Source organism: Xyrauchen texanus, chromosome 4 (assembly GCF_025860055.1).
Source record: "Xyrauchen texanus isolate HMW12.3.18 chromosome 4, RBS_HiC_50CHRs, whole genome shotgun sequence".
NCBI lineage: Eukaryota > Metazoa > Chordata > Actinopteri > Cypriniformes > Catostomidae > Xyrauchen > Xyrauchen texanus.
In genome coordinates this window covers 44,480,737-44,499,336 of record NC_068279.1, presented here as the reverse complement: position 1 = coordinate 44,499,336, position 18,600 = coordinate 44,480,737, and the positions used below count along the sequence as shown (strand labels likewise).

The window sequence follows — 18,600 nt, the reverse complement described above, 5'->3', positions numbered from 1 at the left end:
AGTAAATGATGAATTTTCATTTTTGGGTGAACTATCCCCTTTAAGATACTCATCCATAACTATGATCTTCTCACCTTAGTGTTTTCCCTTGTATTATTTTTTACTATCATACAGTAAAGTGAAAAGATTCAATTTCCCCCATTCGATTAGTAAGACTTTATTTAGTTTGTATAAAAATAGTCCTTTGTGTAAAATTGGTTGTCACAAACAACCTTAAAACACATAGTTTACCAAAACCATAGTGCCTGTGACTTTGGTCCTTTTTTCAAGTCAGAGAAGATAAAAAAATAATGTGTGTGTGCAACTGAAACATCAATGTAGACCTGATAGTCCATTTTTAGGTTTGTAGATTGTCAAAACTGAAGGTTCCCAAAAAGTGATGGTAATGTGTTAGGCTTCGGGTGAGGTTTGTATCCAATTCGCTCGTGGATCATCTGCACTCTGGTTTTCCCATCTGTGGCTCCACCTGATGCTCCAATCATCTCGCTGGATGTGGCTACACCAACTACATCCACCTCATCCCTCTGTTTCTTTCGACTCCGAATTGACATGAAAAGAGATGCTGATATCAAGATCAATCTCTATTTGACAGCTATTATATGTTGTAGTTCACACCACACAAATATGCTGAAATAGGACATATATAGTTCACACCAAAAATGACAAATCTGTCATAATTTTTTCACACTCATGTTGTTCCAAACCCATGGTGACTGAGGCTGTCATTCATCTTTTGTGTTCCACAAAACACAAACAAAGTTAAGTGGGTTTGGGACAACATGAGTGTGATAAAATTATGACAGAATTTTCATTTTTGGGTGAATTATCCCTTTAACACAAGGTTGTTTCTTCTCATACCAAATAAACTCTACATGCATTAAATCAAGTGCTAATTGAAGTTGCTCAGAGCAGACGAGGTTTTTACCTCTAGTTCTTTTTTCACACTTTCAAACTCGTCCGTGTCATCCAGTTTGAGCTCGAGGCGCGTGGGCTTCCTGCGCAGTATCTTCACGTCTCCTGCCTCTCGTTGCCTGGAAACGCGTTAAGCAGATACTGAATTGCTCTTACTGAGTTATTGAAGAGAAATAATTCTGATGTCAAAATGCTGACTTGTTCACACGTTTTGAACCAACGTGTTGTATTTCACAAAGCATGTAAACACGAAACATAACCAAACCATGACGATATTGCTAATTCTAATATTTACTGTAGTCCACAGCACGTTTATGACGTATATATTATTGATACATAACGTCAATGTTAACGTAATGTCAAAAAAAAAAAAAAACCTTAACGTAATGTCAATGCAATGAAATAACTTAAGCTCCATCAGCATTAAGGTGATTGTTTAGAAGCTAGGCTACATGCTAACTGGTTAATCCAGTAACTGTAACGGCTCACAAACAGAAGGATAACCATTAAAACTCGCCGCTTGCTTTATTCAATAGGGCAGATAAATTACCAAAAAATCCGAGCTGAAATACTTTTAATGATTCACATTGGACCACTTACCACAAACTCGCACGCTTGCCATCCACAGGAAGTTCAGAGTGGAACTATTGGAAATGTAGTTGAAAAGCTTCTTGGTGCATTACCGCCCATCAAATGAACTGGAGTGTGAAACAGCAATGCAGAAGGACAACTCTTCCTTTGTGTGGGGAAATATATATATAATTGATCGAAGAAAATGTCGGGAAACATTAAAAAAATGTTCTGACTATTTTCGGTTTTACATTTTGAAACTACCTAGAGTGCAGTCATATTGTTAGTAAGGCAAGGCAAGGCAAGTTTATTTATATAGCACATTTCATACACAATGGTAATTCAAAGTGCTTTACATAGAAGAGATTAAAATAAGAATAAAAAAATAAGAATAATTGAAACAGTTTAGAATAAAATAAAATAAAATAAAATACAGTACAAACAGTCGGACACACAGTGGCACAGTACTCATTCAGTAAATGCACAGCTAAACAGATGTGTTTTGAGTCTGGATTTGAATGTGACTACTGTAGGAGCACATCTGATCTCTTCTGGAAGCTGGTTCCAGCTGCGGCTGGCATAATAGCTAAAAGCAGACTCTCCTTGCTTGGAGTGAACCCTTGGTATTTCTAGCTGATGTGATCCTAATGATCTGAGTGATCTGTTGGGTTTATATTCAGTGAGCATATCTGCAATATATTGAGGTCCTAGCCCATTGAGTGATTTATATACCAGTAATAATACTTTAAAATCAATCCTAAATGTAACTGGGAGCCAGTGTAAAGACCTGAGGACTGGTGTGATATGTTCATATTTTCTGGTTCTGCTCAGAATCCTGGCAGCAGCGTTCTGTATGAGCTGCAACTGTCTTATGGTCTTTTGGGAAGGCCAGTGAGGAGTCCATTACAATAATCCACCCTGCTGGTGATGAAAGCATGCACAAGTTTCTCCAGGTCTTGACTGGAAACAAAGCATCTAATTCTTGCAATATTTTTCAGATGATAGTATGCTGATTTAGTTATTGCTTTGACATGACTACTGAAACTAAGGTCTGACTCTAGAGACACACCAAGATTCCTGACTTGATTTTTAGTTGTTTGACCCCTAGCGTCAAGGTATGCATTCACCTTGAGAACTTCATCTTTGTTTCCAAACGCAATGACTTCAGTTTTGTCTTTGTTTAACTGAAGAAAGTTTTGGCACATCCAACTGTTAAATTCATCAATGCATTGGCACAGGGAGTCAATGGGGCTGTAATCGTTAGGTGATAGGGCTAAGTAGATCTGTGTGTCGCCTGCATAGCTGTGGTAAGCAATTTGGTTCTTTTTCATTATTTGGCTCATTGGGAGCATATACAGGTTGAACAGGAGTGGCGCAAGAATTGAGCCTTGAGGGACTCCGCATGTCATGGACGTCCACTCAGACTTATGGTCTCCTATACTCACATAATAACCTCTCCCTTCTAAGTATGACCTGAACCATTTTAGGACCATCCCAGAAAGCCCCACCCAGTTTTCAAGCCTGTCAAGAAGTATGTTGTGATCAACAGTGTCAAATGCAGCACTGTGGTCGAGTAGTACCAGTACTGATAATTTGCCTGTATCAGTATTTAAGCTTAATATCGCTTATTATCTTTATGAGCGCTGTCTCTGTGCTGTGATGCAATCGGAAACCAGATTGAAAATTGTCAAAGTATCCATTTGAGTTCAAGAATTTGTTCAGCTGATTGAAGACAACTTTTTCAATGATCTTGCCTATGAAAGGCAGATTTGAGATTGGTCTATAGTTGCTTAATATGGTCTTATCCAGATTGCTCTTTTTCAAGAGGGGCTTGACAGCTGCAGTTTTCAGGGAGTTTGGAAAACTCCCAGAGAGAAGTGAGGAGTTTATCACTTCTAGGAGATCTGCTTTTAAACAGTTGAACACACTTTTGAAAAAAGATGTGGGAAGTGCATCAAGGGCGCAGGTTGATGTTTTAAGGTGCTGTACGGTTTCTTCCAAAATTTTGCCATCAATTTCTTTGAAATCAGACATAGTAACTACTTTCTCAGGTTGTGGTTTGATTTGCCTGACCCCAGCAGAACTCAAGGATGTGCTGATCACCTTTCTGATATTATTGATTTTCTCAGAGAAGAAAGAAGCAAACTCACTGCACTTGCTGTCTGAGAGCATTTCACTGGGAATCTGGCTTGGGGGCTTTGTCAGTCTCTCTACAGTCGCAAAAAGAGTGCGTGTGTTGTTTAAGTTGCTGTTTATAATATTCGAGAAGAAAGTCTGTCTAGCTTTGTCTAGTTCCATATTAAAAGCATGGATGCTGTCTTTGTAGATGTTATAATGGACTACAAGTTTTGTCTTCCGCCACATGCGCTCTGCTTTTCTGCATTGTCTTTTCATATTTTGCACTGTTGTTGAGTTTCTCCAAGGTGCTTTTTGTCTGCCACTCTTCTTCCTGACTTTCACAGGAGCAATATCATCAATTACACTTTTAACTTTTGAGTTAAAAGAATCAAGGAGTATATCAACAGAGTCAGCAGATATACTTGATGTTAAAGATATAGCCTTCATAAATAGTACACTAGTGTTCTCATTTACGCATCTCTTCTTGACAGACACAGATCTAGCTTCAATGGCAGGAGAGATCAATATATCAAAGAAAATACAGAAATGATCAGACAGTGCTACATCCTTAATAACAATCGATGAAATGTTTAGACCCTTACTGGTAAGTAAATCTAGAGTGTGTCCATGATTGTGTGTGGGTCCATGTACATGCTGAGTCAGATCAAAAGTTTTTAAAACAGTTATGATTGCTTTTGTCATATTGTTTTCTGCATTATCTATGTGAAAACATAGTCAAAATATTTTTTTATATTTGTAAATATACAGTATTGTGCAAAAGTTTTAGGCACATAAGATGTTTCACAAAAAACTTTTGTCATAAGATGGTTATTTATATCTTCAGATTTAGTGTCAATAGGAAAAATACATTTTAGACTCCCAAACATTCCTTTTGCCAATAGAAAAGATTAGAACAGAAGAGCAGGGAGCCCTGAAACAGATGTCATGACCCCCACAGAGCCCCCCACTGAACATTGTGTCAGTCTGAGATTACATAAAGAGACAGAATCAACTGAGACAGCCGAAATAGACTGAAGAACTGTGGAGCTTGGAACATCCGATCTGCCAACAACCAAGAAAAACGGTGTCCAGGTGTACCTAGGAGAACCTTATTATTATACATGCAGAAGAATTGCAGCAACATGATTTGAATCTAGAAAACCCCAACCTTTGCAAACCTGGAATTCTTCAACGTCATAAATCAAAGTCCAGGCATCAACATTGATCAGAAAAGGCCCCTAAGCATGACATTCTGAACTTCCACACAGTTAAAGCAGACTTTTCTTTGAAAGTTTTCCAAAAGACCATCAGATTTGCAAGACTCTAAAACACAACTAAACACTTCATGTTAATCCAGGAAAATTTTACATAAATTCACAGTACTTAATAGTACAGTACTTTAACCTTCTAAAATATACAGAATGCATTTAAATCCACGATTTATACAATACCTTGTCTTAATAGGTAATTCTGACAATTGCTTTGAACTGTGGTAACTTGTAAAACTGAAAAATGTATGATTATAGCCTGATGTACCTCTTTTAAATGTGTGTAATGTTTTATTCATGTTTTATAAGGAATTAACCAGTATGTTTTGTAACCAGGGATTTTCATGTTTTGTTACCTACACATATAATATTCATGAAAGAATATCAAATTTGCTTGGTTACATAAAGGAAGCTGATGACAACGAATATAATGTCTCTTGTACCATTTTCAACATAAAAAAGCTTATGATTAAATATGCACTATTTTTGAGGGGGATATTTGTAAGACTCCGAAACAAAGGACCATAAAATCAACTGTCGGAAAGGACAGCCCATTCGACCATGTGACTCTGAAAAGTCACTTCTGATTGGCGAAGGACACCTTTGGGGATGTGGCCAATTTCAGTTCAAATGTTTCCAAACAGGAAGAACACTCACTCTTCTCTTGTCTCTTCTTCTGACCACTGCACTCTTTGCTCTGACTCTTCCCTCATGGTCTTCTCTGCATCTCTTCGGAACCAGATCCATGCCTTGTGAGGTCCAAGAAAACTCGGGACTCGAAGTCCAGAGGAAGCCTCTAACTCTCTATTGTTCACACACCCATCGGGAGTCACGGATCCTCCATGAGAATTCCTTGCTTCAAAGCCAACCTCATCATTCATCCAGACAATAACTGTCCGATCTTACAGAGGTCTAAATCATCAACGGAACAAACTTTCAACCAAGAACCAAGCAACACAAAGAATGCAAGGAAACACAAAGACACACAAGTACATCTCCGGTATTGTGCTCAAAGTGCTGGTGAATTGATTATATAATTTGGGTAATCCGATTGTAAATCGATGTAGTCTCAGATAAGGATAAATTATTCTTAAGGTATTGTCAACAGACTCCATGAAGTTCATTTTCACTGTACTGATCCTTTATTTCACATTCTGTCACTTTTCACCAACCTGTCTCATGTATATATGTGTTAGATTAGATTTATGTTAAAATAGCAGTCTGTCTATCTATCTATCTGTCTGTCTGTCTATCTATCTATCTATATACACACACTGGTGGCCAAAAGTTTAGAATAATGTACAGATTTTACTCTTATGGAAAGAAATTGGTACTTTTATTCACCAAAGTGGGATTCAACTGATCACAATGTTTAGTCAGGACATTAATAATGTGAAAAATTACTATTACAATTTTAATATGTTCAGAACTTCTTAAACTACTTCAAATAGTTCACATAAAAATCCTCCATGTGCAACAATGACAGCTTTGCAGATCCTTGATATTCCAGCTGTCAGTTTGTCCAGATACTCAGGTGACATTTCACCCCACACTTCCTGTAGCACTTGCCATAGATGTGACTGTCTTGTCGGGCTCTTCTCACACAACTTACTGTCTAGCTGATCCCACAAAAGCTCAATGGGTTTAAGATCCATAACACTCTTTTCCAGTTATCTGTTGTCCAATGTCTGTGTTCCTTTGCCCACTCAAACCTTTTCTTTTTCTGTTTCAAAAGTGTCTTTTTCTTTGCAATTCTCCCCATAAGTCCTGCACCCGAGTCTTCTCTTTACTGTTGTACATGAAACTGGTGTTGAGCGGGTAGAATTCAATGAAGCTGTCAGCGGAGTACATGTGAGGCGTCTATTTCTCAAACTAGAGACTCTGATGTACTTATTCTCTTGTTTAGTTGTACATCTGGACTTCCACATCTCTTTCTGTCCATGTTAGAGCCAGTTGCCCTTTGACTTTGAAGACTGTAGTGTGAACTGTACCTTTGAATGAAATTTTCGGTTTCTGGCAATTTCAAGCATTGAAATTGAAGCCTTCATTCCTCAAATCAATGATTGACTGATGAGTTTCTAGAAAAAGCTGTTTCTTTTTTGCTACTTTTGTCCTAATATTGACTGAAAGACATGTCAGTCTACTGCATACTGTGGCAACTCAAATACAAACACACAGACAATGTTAAGATTCATTTAATGAATCAAATATCTGTCAGCTGTGTTTGATATAATGGCAAGTGATTTTCTATGACCAAATTAGCAATTTGTCATGATTACTCAAGGATAAGGTGTTGGAGTGATGGCTGATGGAAATGGGGACTGTCTAAATTTGATAAAACATTTTTTTTTTTTCAAATAATTATGTAATGTCCTGACTATACATTGTGATCAGTTGAACACCACTTTGGTGAATTAAAGTACCAATTTCCTTCCGAATCAACAAAATTTGTACATTATTCCAAACTTTTGGCTGCCAGTGTATTTATATATATATGTATATATGTTCTTGAATCCAATCCCGTTATACATCTCAACACATCATCTCTCATATCTAATTTCCCAAGTTTTTTTATCCTGAAGATTTCCTAATGGCATGATTTTAATTCCCTTCCCTTTAATTTTTAACACACTACTTGTCTTTCATTCTTATAAGCTGCATTATCAACTGTTTCAACATCTTCACAATAATTGCATAACCCATTATAGTGCTTTTTTAATTAGGTTTCTAAATATAATTATTACTTAATTACTTATTTTTATACACAATTTACAATCGTATTTAATCAAACTTTACAATGATGACTAAGACGTTATAGATATTACAGTTACTTTTTTTTTGTTAATGCATGATTTTCTGTAAAGCTGCTTTGAAACTATGTGTGTTGTGAAAGGCATTATACAAATAAACATGACTTGAAGACTTTTATTTTATGAAAGGTTACATTTAATCCTGAGTGACCTGAGCGGAGTCTGCTTATTATTGATTCTTCTCTTCTTCTTAATAAAGCTGTCATTCCTCCTCCTGTGCATACTTTTCCCTGTATCTTATATAGATGTCTCCCCTTCATTTCTCTATCCCATTCCTCCAGCCACATATTATTTGCCGCTTTACGAATGATTGCCTTGGCTTCAGATTTACTCATGTCAATATTGAGTTCATTACTGCACTTCAATGAGTTTTTTGCCAGTCTGACTCTGTTCACCATTTCATTGCCTTCCACTCCTACATGTGCAGGAACCAAAAAGAATCTAACAAAAGTTCCTTGATTATGATTTGTATACAATAATTGCAATATTTCATATACCGTATCCTGTCTGCAATCAGAATGTGCAGATCGCAGGTTCCTCAGAGCAGCCAGTGAGCCTGTGCAAATGAATCCTCTCTCAAGTTTCACTTTCTCAGTCCACCGGAGAGCCAGGAGGATGCAACTAACTCAACTAAAGACTACAGTATTATCTGATGCTCTCTTCCTCATGGATACTTTGGTATGAATGCAGCTGCTCCTGTTTTCCCAGTTCCTGGGTCCTTTGAACCATCTGTAAAGATGTCTACAATATTGTTGTATTTCTGGTTGATGTCGTTCCAAACCGATATGACTTGCAGTACTTTCTTCCGTGGAATGTTAAAGGAGAGATTTTGCAGAATGTCCAAGCTGCTTTATTTCCATACAATAAAAGCAGATTAACCAGGGGCTGCCGAGACCAAAAATGAAAAAATATCACCATAGAAGTAGTTAAAATGACTTGTGCACTATATTCCAAGTCCTCTGAAGCCATACGATAGCGTTGTGTGAATAACAGTTGAAAAAGTTGATCAATCATTCTTCCCTCCGCAGTAGTTTTCAAAACAATCCAATGCATAGACCAAGACCAAAACCAATGGCATTTCTTATGAAGTCAAACCTTGTGCTTCATCTTGAGGTGCCAAATTTGAATGTGCACAAGCATTAATGAGATTTGAGAAGAAATTGTTTTTGTCAATATTGGAGCTTGACAGCCCCTGGTCACTATCTACCTTCAATGTCTCTTCAATCTTGGAAAATGTTTGCCATGATTATGTTTCCATAACTTATTTCAATTATGGTATTTTAAATATAACTACTTCAGCTCAAATGTTTTTTCAGGCTGGCTCTGATTCTAGAGTAAACCAACTATAAAGCAATTTTAACTGAAATGTTGGACTTCCATTCCTATAGCCGCCACATTGAGCATTACTCCCATTCATTTTTCTACAAGTGGTCCATCTCCTACATTTATACTGTCTCTGGTCTGATGCAAATGTATAATCTGAATATAACTAGCACCACCAACAGCAGAGCAGGCAGTGCTTGCAGCATGGGCACCTCTGAAAATGATGATCTGTCAGTGCCACATTAGGCCAAGCTGAGGGAGGCTGGTCTATGATTGGCTGCTTTATAAAGGAGGACTTGGTCTCCAGCAGTGCTTTTTGGGTGTGTGTTCGCTGGTTTTCCACCCTGGCTTTAACACCCAGAAATGCAGCCAGGTCTAGGTCCAGTCCAGTGGCGCCCCCGCGTGGCAGGGGAGTGTTCTGCCTGCACTGTGGGCAGGGGATCCACATCTATGGGGAAGATACATGATAATCAGAAATGCCTGACACTGCATTAAGAATCATCAATATTAGTTAAAATGTCATTACTTTCTCCAAAGCTTACTTTTCTTGTTTCATTTAACAGAATGAATGAAGAGGATATTTTTAAAGGTGACGTGTGGGATTTATGCGGGAGTCGCTATTCCAGTAACAAGGTCAATTTTTCATTAAGTAGCACTGTAGCATCATAAAACTTTACATTTGTCATATCGTATTGTGAACTCAGCGATGGAGCCGACACGCTCACCTAAACCATCCTTTCTCTCTATTATGTAGTGCTGTGAAAACCAACGCTGTGTCCGAATATCCGTACTTCCTTACTGAAGAGTATGCCAGAACAGTATGCCAATGGAGTTCAGATGTGTACGTCTGAATACTAGTTAGTCATAAAACAAGTATTTGAGAAATACCTGGATGTCCTACTATTTACAGCAAGATTCTTACTTGTGCATCCACTTTACACTTTACTATCCCATAATGCCACAGGAACTGAGGAGACATCATTTTAAAAAAACATTGGAAAACAGCAAGTAATTAAACTGTAATAAATGTAAGTGTTTGAGGTTTTTTCATCATATATTCAGGTCATGGGACAATGCCCACATTCCCAGAAGAAGTATGTCCAGAATCTATTTATTCTACTCAAATCATGCCTACTTAAAGAATGTACTGTTGTACCAGCCAATAAGTGTGTACTTCAAAAGCAGCTCAAACTAAGACAGTACGCAATTTCGGATCAGCTAAAATCCTTTAAGTGAATCGGTTCTTTAGGACAGTTCATGTAAATAGACCAGTTAAAATAAACAATTCCCCTATATGTAGCATTGGGAATTCTGATTAATTTTAATGAATCAGTTCTTTCGGATGGTTTGTGTAAATTAACTAGATTACATAAATGATTCACTGAGTGTGTTTACATACACATTCTTACACCGATAATGCAGCTAATAACGCATATGTTCATATAAATCCAATAAACACCGTTACTTTATCAGTGTAAGGTCAACACTGCCAGGACTGGCATGAAATACTTAAATGCCATGAACACTGCTCGTATTTCCAGCAGGTTCATATGTTCTGTGGCCTGGGCCAGTGTCCAGCGCCCACAAACACCGCTCTGAAGATGCCCCTCAAATCGAGAATTGGGCGGAAACCACCGTCCTTCTTCAGAACAAGACAATATGTTGAATAGAACCCGTCTTCCTGAACGAGGGGATACAATTTTTCTATGGCTCCCTTCTGTAACAGTGAACACATTTCCAGAGAGAGGGCCATTGAACAAACTGCATCTCTGACAACCGTATGAACGATTCTTAAAAATCTGAGAGGCCGGCATCAAAACTGTAGATATCCCCTGCTCACAGTCGTCAAAACCCAAGGGTCTGCTGTGTTGGTTCTCCAGTACCCGAACTAATCCATTGAAAAACGATCGACCGCCGGCCTCAGTGTCTCAGGCTTTATGTGTGCGACATTTAGTGTTCACGGGGGGATACTGACGGGGTCCTCCTGGCAAATGTCCATGAGGTGGCCAAAAAATTCTATCATTATCAGTAACACGAGGCCTTTGAGGGGCCTGTGACTGAGGTGTAGCATGCTGGCGGAAACAATGATCCGGTGTGGCATAGCGATGTCGGGTCTGAACTGCTGGCATCCTAAAGGTAGTGTTGCGCTGCACCTGCGTCAGTTGACGAGTGGCCTCAAACACCTTTACCCTCTTTTCCAACAGTTCCGGAACATTAGGACCATTAGGACCATTAGGCCCAAGAATGTATGGAAGATCTCTAAAGGTTTTCTTACAGTACTCAGGTAGCCGTGCTTGGGCAAGCCACACTTGGCAGCGGACTGCCAGAAGCTTGGCTGCAAGACTACCCAGCTCGTGGGTTACATGACCCATTGCCAAAAGAGCCATTTGCAAAAACTGTGAAATCGAGTGATCAACATTTGCTGGTTCTAGCGTACTGGTGGCAGCAAGAAGTAACTGACAGATTGTGTTTTCTGCACGAGTTATGTAAGCAACAGACTCATATGCCTTTTTTAGCTATGAATCTGTGCGACCACATTGCGCACTGGAACATTCCAAATTCCCTCATAGAGCCTCGTCAGGAGACACCACAAAAGCTGCAACAGGCTGCTCTATTACCGGAGCACGACTCACCCCGATGGAATCTGCTTCAGCCTTAGATGCTAACGTCTGTGCAAACTTTGAGTGCCATCTAGGCGGACCAGAACCTGTGAGGGCATTTGAAAATTCAGCCACAAAATCTTTACATTGTGGCATGGCAAAAGAAGTCGCAGCTGTGGACTGCCTGAAAAAGAAATTGGTTTGGGCAGATTGGACAGGTGAAACATCAAGTCCTAGACTAGCAATTGCCATTCGAGGCACAGCCAAAGTATCATCTGAAGAGGGCTGGGCCTGTCCAGATGACTGAACTGAACCTCCACTAGACCCCTCCGCTGCTGGATAACCAGTGAAATCATCCTGAGGTGATGGTTGTGCCGCAACATCCACAGCATTCCCATGATCATGAAAAAAAAGAATCCGAAGCATTCGTAGAAAGCACATCCAAGTCAGAATGATGTGAAAAACGAGGGGACTCAAGACACTCACCTCCACGATTCTGGAGTCATATTCACAGGTGTTGCAGATGTGATTGGCTGAAGCGAGTGAAGCAGGCGTTTCAGCTCCACCATCTCTGAATAAAGCACAGAAACCGTCTTAGAAAGTGAATTTTCCTCGAAACGCAAATGTTCATCACTTCGCGATGTGGCTCTCCTCTTAGATGGGAGGTAAGCGCCGACTGCCACAGATCCCCTGCACTTCTGAGTGCGACAAGGGGCTACATCCAACTGCCTGAGTTTCACCGTTGAATTAGGGTCTAACTCAGCAAGACGGAGTCAACTTTCCGACATAGGTAAAAGACTGCAATTTAGACACGGGTCCGTGAGAGCCTCTCTCAGATGTTGAACACCCAAACACGATGGGCAAATGTCATGACCATCGTCCGGGAGGAGATTATTAGGGCACAGCTTACAAGTCAGTGGGAAACCAGTGGCAATCATGCTGTGAGCCATAGTTACTCGCTAATAACACCTTCGGATAGCACCATAAGGTTTAAATTCAAGCAGAATGATGGTAATGAGCACAAGACAGGCAAGGAAAATAATAATTATATGATTCCTCTGGGTGAACCGACAGGTAATGGCAAGAAATATATCACGAAAAAGAGAAAATATATCTAATATGGCCGATGGATTGAACCGAGGGCCACAGAGTATCACATAGGTTCGAGGAAAAACGCTCAGAACAACTGAATAGATGATGATAATGTCAACGAAAGACCGTTAACTTATAGAGCGGAAAACACCAGCCACCGGATTACACCGAGAGGCACAGAGTGTTACCGACGAAAAGTAATGGAACTCACCAAAAGGAGGCTACAATACTTAAAATCCGTTGAAGTGGCGTAGATGCGCGCTGACACAGCTTGTGAGGATGATATCTCGCTGCTCTTGACATCACAATATATCACTTAACCAAAACAACCTATCTCAACCAGGCGAGAAAGCGAAAGAGGCAGAGTGCTTAGCGTCTGTGGTTTATAACCCCCAGAGCTCAGCATACGTCACTACGTGACTTTGTTGGTATATTCTCTCGACCTATCTGGCTGGTGCTGCGATAATCCAATAGTGTTTACATTGCCTCTGGCGGTCAGTAGGAATGAAAAAGAACCAACCTACTTGTAGCTTACAGACAGTTGTCACATTCAAATGGGAAGTAATTTGACATATTTTCCAACACTTTAAAAACTTTTAAAATTTTGCTATAATTGCCAATGGTGCTGCACCACAATAATAAAAGGATACAATAAAGGATACAAGGAAGGAACTATAAAAAACGATAGTTGGAAATTGAGGTTAGGAGAACATTCTCCTTACGTTAGGGAAATGTTCTCCAAACCTTAAGCAAATATATTCTCTTTTTTTCTCATTCTATTATAAAAATAAACTTTCCAGGCTAACCAAAAAAGATTGTCAGGATTTCTTCATATTAAAGAAATGTTCCGGTTTCATTACAAGTCAAGCTCAATTGACAGCATTTCTGGCATAATGTTGAATACCACAAATATTTAAACTTTGTGGTTGGAAGAAGATACATTTATCCCTTCAAATCTAGACATGACCAACTGGTGTACACAAGGTGCCGTATAGGCAACACTAGTCTGACACATGGGTATTTATTGAAATGTGAAGAACCACCAAAATGAGAATATTGTAACACCACTTTGACTGTGAAGCATTTGCTCCTGATCTGCCCTATTTTTAACGTCATGAGACAATGCTTTTAATCTGGAAAAGCCTTAAAAGACTTGTTTCCTGTGCCCAGAAAAGCTCTTGGAATCTTTATCAAAAGTGCAACTAAAGGATATTTTATAGAATTGATTTTCTGTACTGGATTGAAAAGTCTTACTTTTTTCTATGTATTATTTTTGCAAGGTGTGATGTATCTATGAATTTTTTATTGCCACCTGTATTTGCCATGAAATTTGCCAGACATTGTAGCTGATATGGCAATAAACACCAAACAAACAGACAAACAAACAATCACAAATATCTATTTCGAATCATTTCTATTTTTCTTTAAACAAAAAAGCAAAAATCGATGTTACAGTGAGGCACTTACAATAGAAGTGTATGGGGCCAATTTTTTAAGGGGTTAAAGGCAAAAATGTGAAGCTTATAATTTTATAAAAGCACTTGAATGAATTATTCTGTTAAAAATAGTTTATTATTTAAGCTGTACATTTGACATTTTTACAGTCGTTTTAGGGGTAGTTGACATTACACACAATGTTTATACGCATATCCTTTATGTGTTGTGGCTAGACTTTTGAAACAGTGAGACGTTTAAAGTTAAAAAATTGGCCCAATTAATTCCACTATAATTGCCTCGCTGTAACCCAGATTTGTGCTTTTTTTAAAGAAAATCAACATTATTCATCTTAACTTGTACTGAACCCGGAATACTCCTTTAAGTTAGTGTCAATCCCACCTGCTCATTGATGAGGGTGTCGAGACGCTTCAGACAGGACTGGCAAAATGTGTGTCCACAGTAGAGTTTCCGAGGGAGTCTCTCTCCCAGGTTATAAGCACTGTAGCAGATGATGCAGTCGAGTTTTTGGCTGTCCCTGGAGTTCTGTGCTCCAGTCTCCACATTCACTTCCACAGGAATGCCGGACATAGGAACATCCTCGTCAGAGATCCTAAAGAATGAGCTCAACATGATTGGCATAAAAGTTTTAGGAACAGTTGCACCAAAAATATTGACTCCACACTCCACATTGCAATATAAATGAATGTCATTGCATTAGATAGCAAAATATCAAACCAAGTGGCATTTAGTTTCAAGTACAGCATTTCACAATAAGAATCTAGCATTATTTGTTTGCAGATGCCACTTGATGATATTCTTGATATTCTGTTATCTAATTTATAACTAATTTATATGTATGTATGTGTATATGTATGTATGAGTGTTGGTATGTGTATGTATGTAGATTTATATATGTGTGTATATATATATATATATATATATATTTTGTGTATGTTTTTACTGTGATATGGATCCTCCTGGGTCTGAAATAAAAGTTTTCTTCTTCTAATGCAATTAATTGAAGAATTTTTTTAAGTGTGGCTTCAAATAATTTGGGGGCCAATGTATATTTTTTCCACAAAGTATGACTCAGCCAGTTACACATAAGGTCAGTCAGTAAAGAGTGTGTAAGCTGAGCCTGTTGTATCTGTTTACAATTAGGGGCCATGCAGCATTGATATTTATATGCAAGAGAGGTTATGGTACCTGATTTCCACAGCATGTCCTCTTATATACAATACAACATTTGTATTTACAACCAAATGTACAGGTTTGAACAAGTGCAAACAAACACAAAAAATAACCATGAACGTAAAAGGCGCTCATTTGCCTAATGCTATATGAACATATATTTGATTGAAAAGGTTTTATTTGCGTGAAGAAATTTAATTTTTTTTAGACAGAGGGCATGATGTGTAAGGAATGTTATTTCATGGAACTCATAAATTCAATGTGATCTCAATATAATCGAATAATAATAATAACAAATATAGCTGCAAGCAGCAATACTGGGGTCAAGCCCATTATCAGCAACATGAGCAGCTAAAGAAGCATCATGACACATTTTAATGCCTTATAATTTACATTGAGCAGTTTTAGGGCTGGACGATATGACGATATATGCAGATGTTATAAATTATTACATTATGTAAAAACTTGCAAACATATCAGTGCCCCTTTCAGTGGGCAAGACCGCCTGAAGTTAGCATCTGGGAGCGATGAAGAAAACTTGAATGAATATGGAAATACTTATTTCCAATAATTATGGAAAAAATTATTTGATAATAGACCAAACAATTAATGATTTTAGGCCACACTATAAGCAATAAAAACTATTTTCATATTTTCTTACCATTAGGTGGCACTGTTCGTAAACTGCTCAGGTACCATCAGTAACAAGTTTCGTTTTAATAGGCCAAAGATGCAGCCTTGAGACCTGTTTGGCGTGCTCTCAATCAAATTCACTGTTGATTGACAAATGGAGGCCATGTTCCTCAAGATACACAACTGTTCTTAAGGACAATGATGGCAAGTCCGACAAAATACATTTTTAAGTCAATCAGACCAACAATTCGGTAGTTAGAGCAATTTTCACATTGTTTCCAGTTATAGTGCCACCAAGTGGCCAAGCCCTGCAATATTTTCTGTGTGTTCTCAGATTGAGACTTGATATAAATTTGTCAAGTTTGGTGAGTTATATCTATTTACGTAAAGGCGGAGACAACATTTAAAATCGTCTGACTGTTTTTGGTACTTACAATCAAAATTTTGCCATGTTCCTTCTAATCTTAAAGAACTTGCTTACCACGCTTCTTCTATCGGTGGTTTCGTTTCGATCAGACGAACAGCCTAGAAGCAATTTGCAAAAGCATTTCCAGAACTTTTTTCAAAGTGGCAACATTCCATAAGGCCAACCATTGCAGCTGTGGTATTGATGCATCGGCAAGTCCTCAGGAACACAGTGAGACCAGTCTTGTCATAATAGTTCAATGCAATCAAAAGTTATAAGCTCACAAAATTATTTTGGAGTTAGGTGGCTCCAGACCTAAACTTCTAAGGCAAATTCAGGGCATGGTGCTTGTAACGATACACCAATGCGTTAATAAAATACAGCATTTTATGACAAAATTCAAAAAGTGTGATGCCAAAAATGCCCGACATGGGAAAATAGGGTATCATTTGACTTGGTATGTTGCACTGAATCTAAAGAGACCAGGTTCAAAATAGACCAATCTTTTGACCAGTAGGGGGGACTGCACCAAAACACTGCATGCCACCTCAGGGCATGATGGCCATGACCAACTTTAGTCAAAATCCATTAAAGCATTGCAGAGATACAGCCTCAAATCCAATTTTGCGTGTTCTTCGTCAAATTCGTTGATCACAGTCTACTGAGCATCTGTGCAAAATTGGCTGAAAATCTAGTCCAACGGAAATCATGGTATGTTTTCTGACTTGGCATGAGCTCAGGAATCGGGGAAATAAAATAGTCTCTAGGACTTGCGGTTCAAAAGTTATTAGCATAAACATGAGTGAAACTTTGACCTGTTGGTGGTGTTAAAGAGACACTCCACATTTGTTGGGTTATCAATTTAGACTGTATTCTATCTATGTGCAAAATGTCATAACTTTCCCGCAAATGGTTCTATGGGCTGCCTTTGACTTCCATGGCAGAAGAATAATAATAAAAAGAAGAACACTAACAAACACAATCGAGGTGTTTGCCCTTTCAGGGCTTGACCCCTAATAATAGAATAAACACAAATTAGGGAAAAGAATCAATCAATAGTCTTAAGAAATAATTTCTTTGAGACCATTTATGTTAAGCAAATGCATGCCATGTCTAAATATCTTAATATTCTATAAATAATTCCCTGTGACTTTTGAAAAAGGATCTTTTCAATGAAGAACATGTACCTGTCCCCTTCCTCCCTGGATCTGTTCTGTAGACCACCTGTCTCTTGAAGTTCTGTTGTCCCACTCACCATTTCATCCATGTTTAATGTCAGAAAAGTCCAACTTCTGTTAACATTTCATAACCAGTTCTGTCTTGGTTTCTAAATGGTTCACCTACTTTGTCAGATGGTTTAACACTTGAGTGCTCTCTCTCTCTCTCTCTCTCTCTCTCTCTCTCTCTCTCTCTCGTTGTCTTCACAGTTTCCAGCAGTGTTTGTTGCCCTTTGCTCTTTCCCAACCAACCACAACTGCTTCTCTGAAGTGGACGGCAAACAATGGTGTGCTTCCCCAGAGCGTTTAATATTTAAGTACCATCTGTCGCTGTGAACCTACCCACACACACACACACACACACACACGTTGGTCTACCTATCATTATGAGGACTTTCCATAGATATAATGATTTTTATCCTGTACAAACTATATATTCTATCCCCTAAACCTAACACAACCTCTAAACCTAAACCTCACCAAAAACTTTATGCATTTTTACATTTTCAATAAAACATAATTTAATATGTTTTTAAGCTATTTACATTATGGGGACACTAGAAATGTCCTCATAAACCACATTTATAGCATAATACCCTTGTATTTACCAGTTTGTAACCTAAACAAATTGTCCTCGTAAACCGCATAAACATGTTTACGATATATTCTGATATATATGTATATATTTTTTCGTTTTATTTCTCGTGAGACGCATTTGGTTGTCAAACACATATTGAGCTACCCATAAGCTACACATTTGTATTTTCTCAGGCACTTTTTGAGTCTAAATAGACGCTCAACTTATATAATTTTAGTAGTACACCCACCCAGTGTGTTACACAATAGTTTACTTACGAGTTACTTCTTCGTCAAATAGCAATGTCAAATATAAATCAGGTCAATCTCTGAACCTCATGCCAAATTGAGTAAGATATAGCATGCAAAAAATGTGTACACGCATATGGGATACTGATAATTCACCATTGTTGTCACACAGAAAATCAACATGATATAGTAGTCATT

The 18,600-nt window shown here is 38.3% G+C and overlaps 1 protein-coding gene and 1 long non-coding RNA gene across 2 annotated transcripts; both read right to left on the bottom strand.

Moving 5' to 3' along the window:
- Positions 1–141: 141 nt before the first annotated feature.
- LOC127635128 (uncharacterized) lies at positions 142–1,652 on the bottom strand. The gene is made up of 3 exons (XR_007969439.1): positions 1,513–1,652; positions 926–1,031; positions 142–537 (listed from the first exon to the last, which is right to left on the bottom strand). It is a non-coding gene; the product is annotated as an uncharacterized LOC127635128 (long non-coding RNA).
- A 4,817-nt stretch (positions 1,653–6,469) lies between these two features.
- Positions 6,470–17,730, bottom strand: LOC127635087 (RING finger protein 224-like). The gene is made up of 3 exons (XM_052114870.1): positions 17,548–17,730; positions 14,530–14,740; positions 6,470–9,449 (listed from the first exon to the last, which is right to left on the bottom strand). The coding sequence occupies exons 1-3, from the start codon at positions 17,625–17,627 to the stop codon at positions 9,168–9,170; spliced, it is 573 nt and encodes a 190-aa protein (XP_051970830.1). The 5' UTR covers positions 17,628–17,730; the 3' UTR covers positions 6,470–9,167.
- Between the last annotated feature and the right edge of the window lie 870 nt (positions 17,731–18,600).

What these genes read in the sequence shown, in the direction of transcription:
- LOC127635087 (XM_052114870.1), bottom strand. Translation starts at nt 17,627, where the DNA reads ATGGATGAAATGGTGAGTGGGACAACAGAACTTCAAGAGACAGGTGGT. An exon ending in TCCAGGGAGGAAGGGGACAG is followed by an intron (nt 14,741 to 17,547) that starts GTACATGTTCTT and finishes CTCATTCTTTAG; the next exon opens with GATCTCTGACGAGGATGTTC. An exon ending in ACACCCTCATCAATGAGCAG is followed by an intron (nt 9,450 to 14,529) that starts GTGGGATTGACA and finishes TCTTCCCCATAG; the next exon opens with ATGTGGATCCCCTGCCCACA.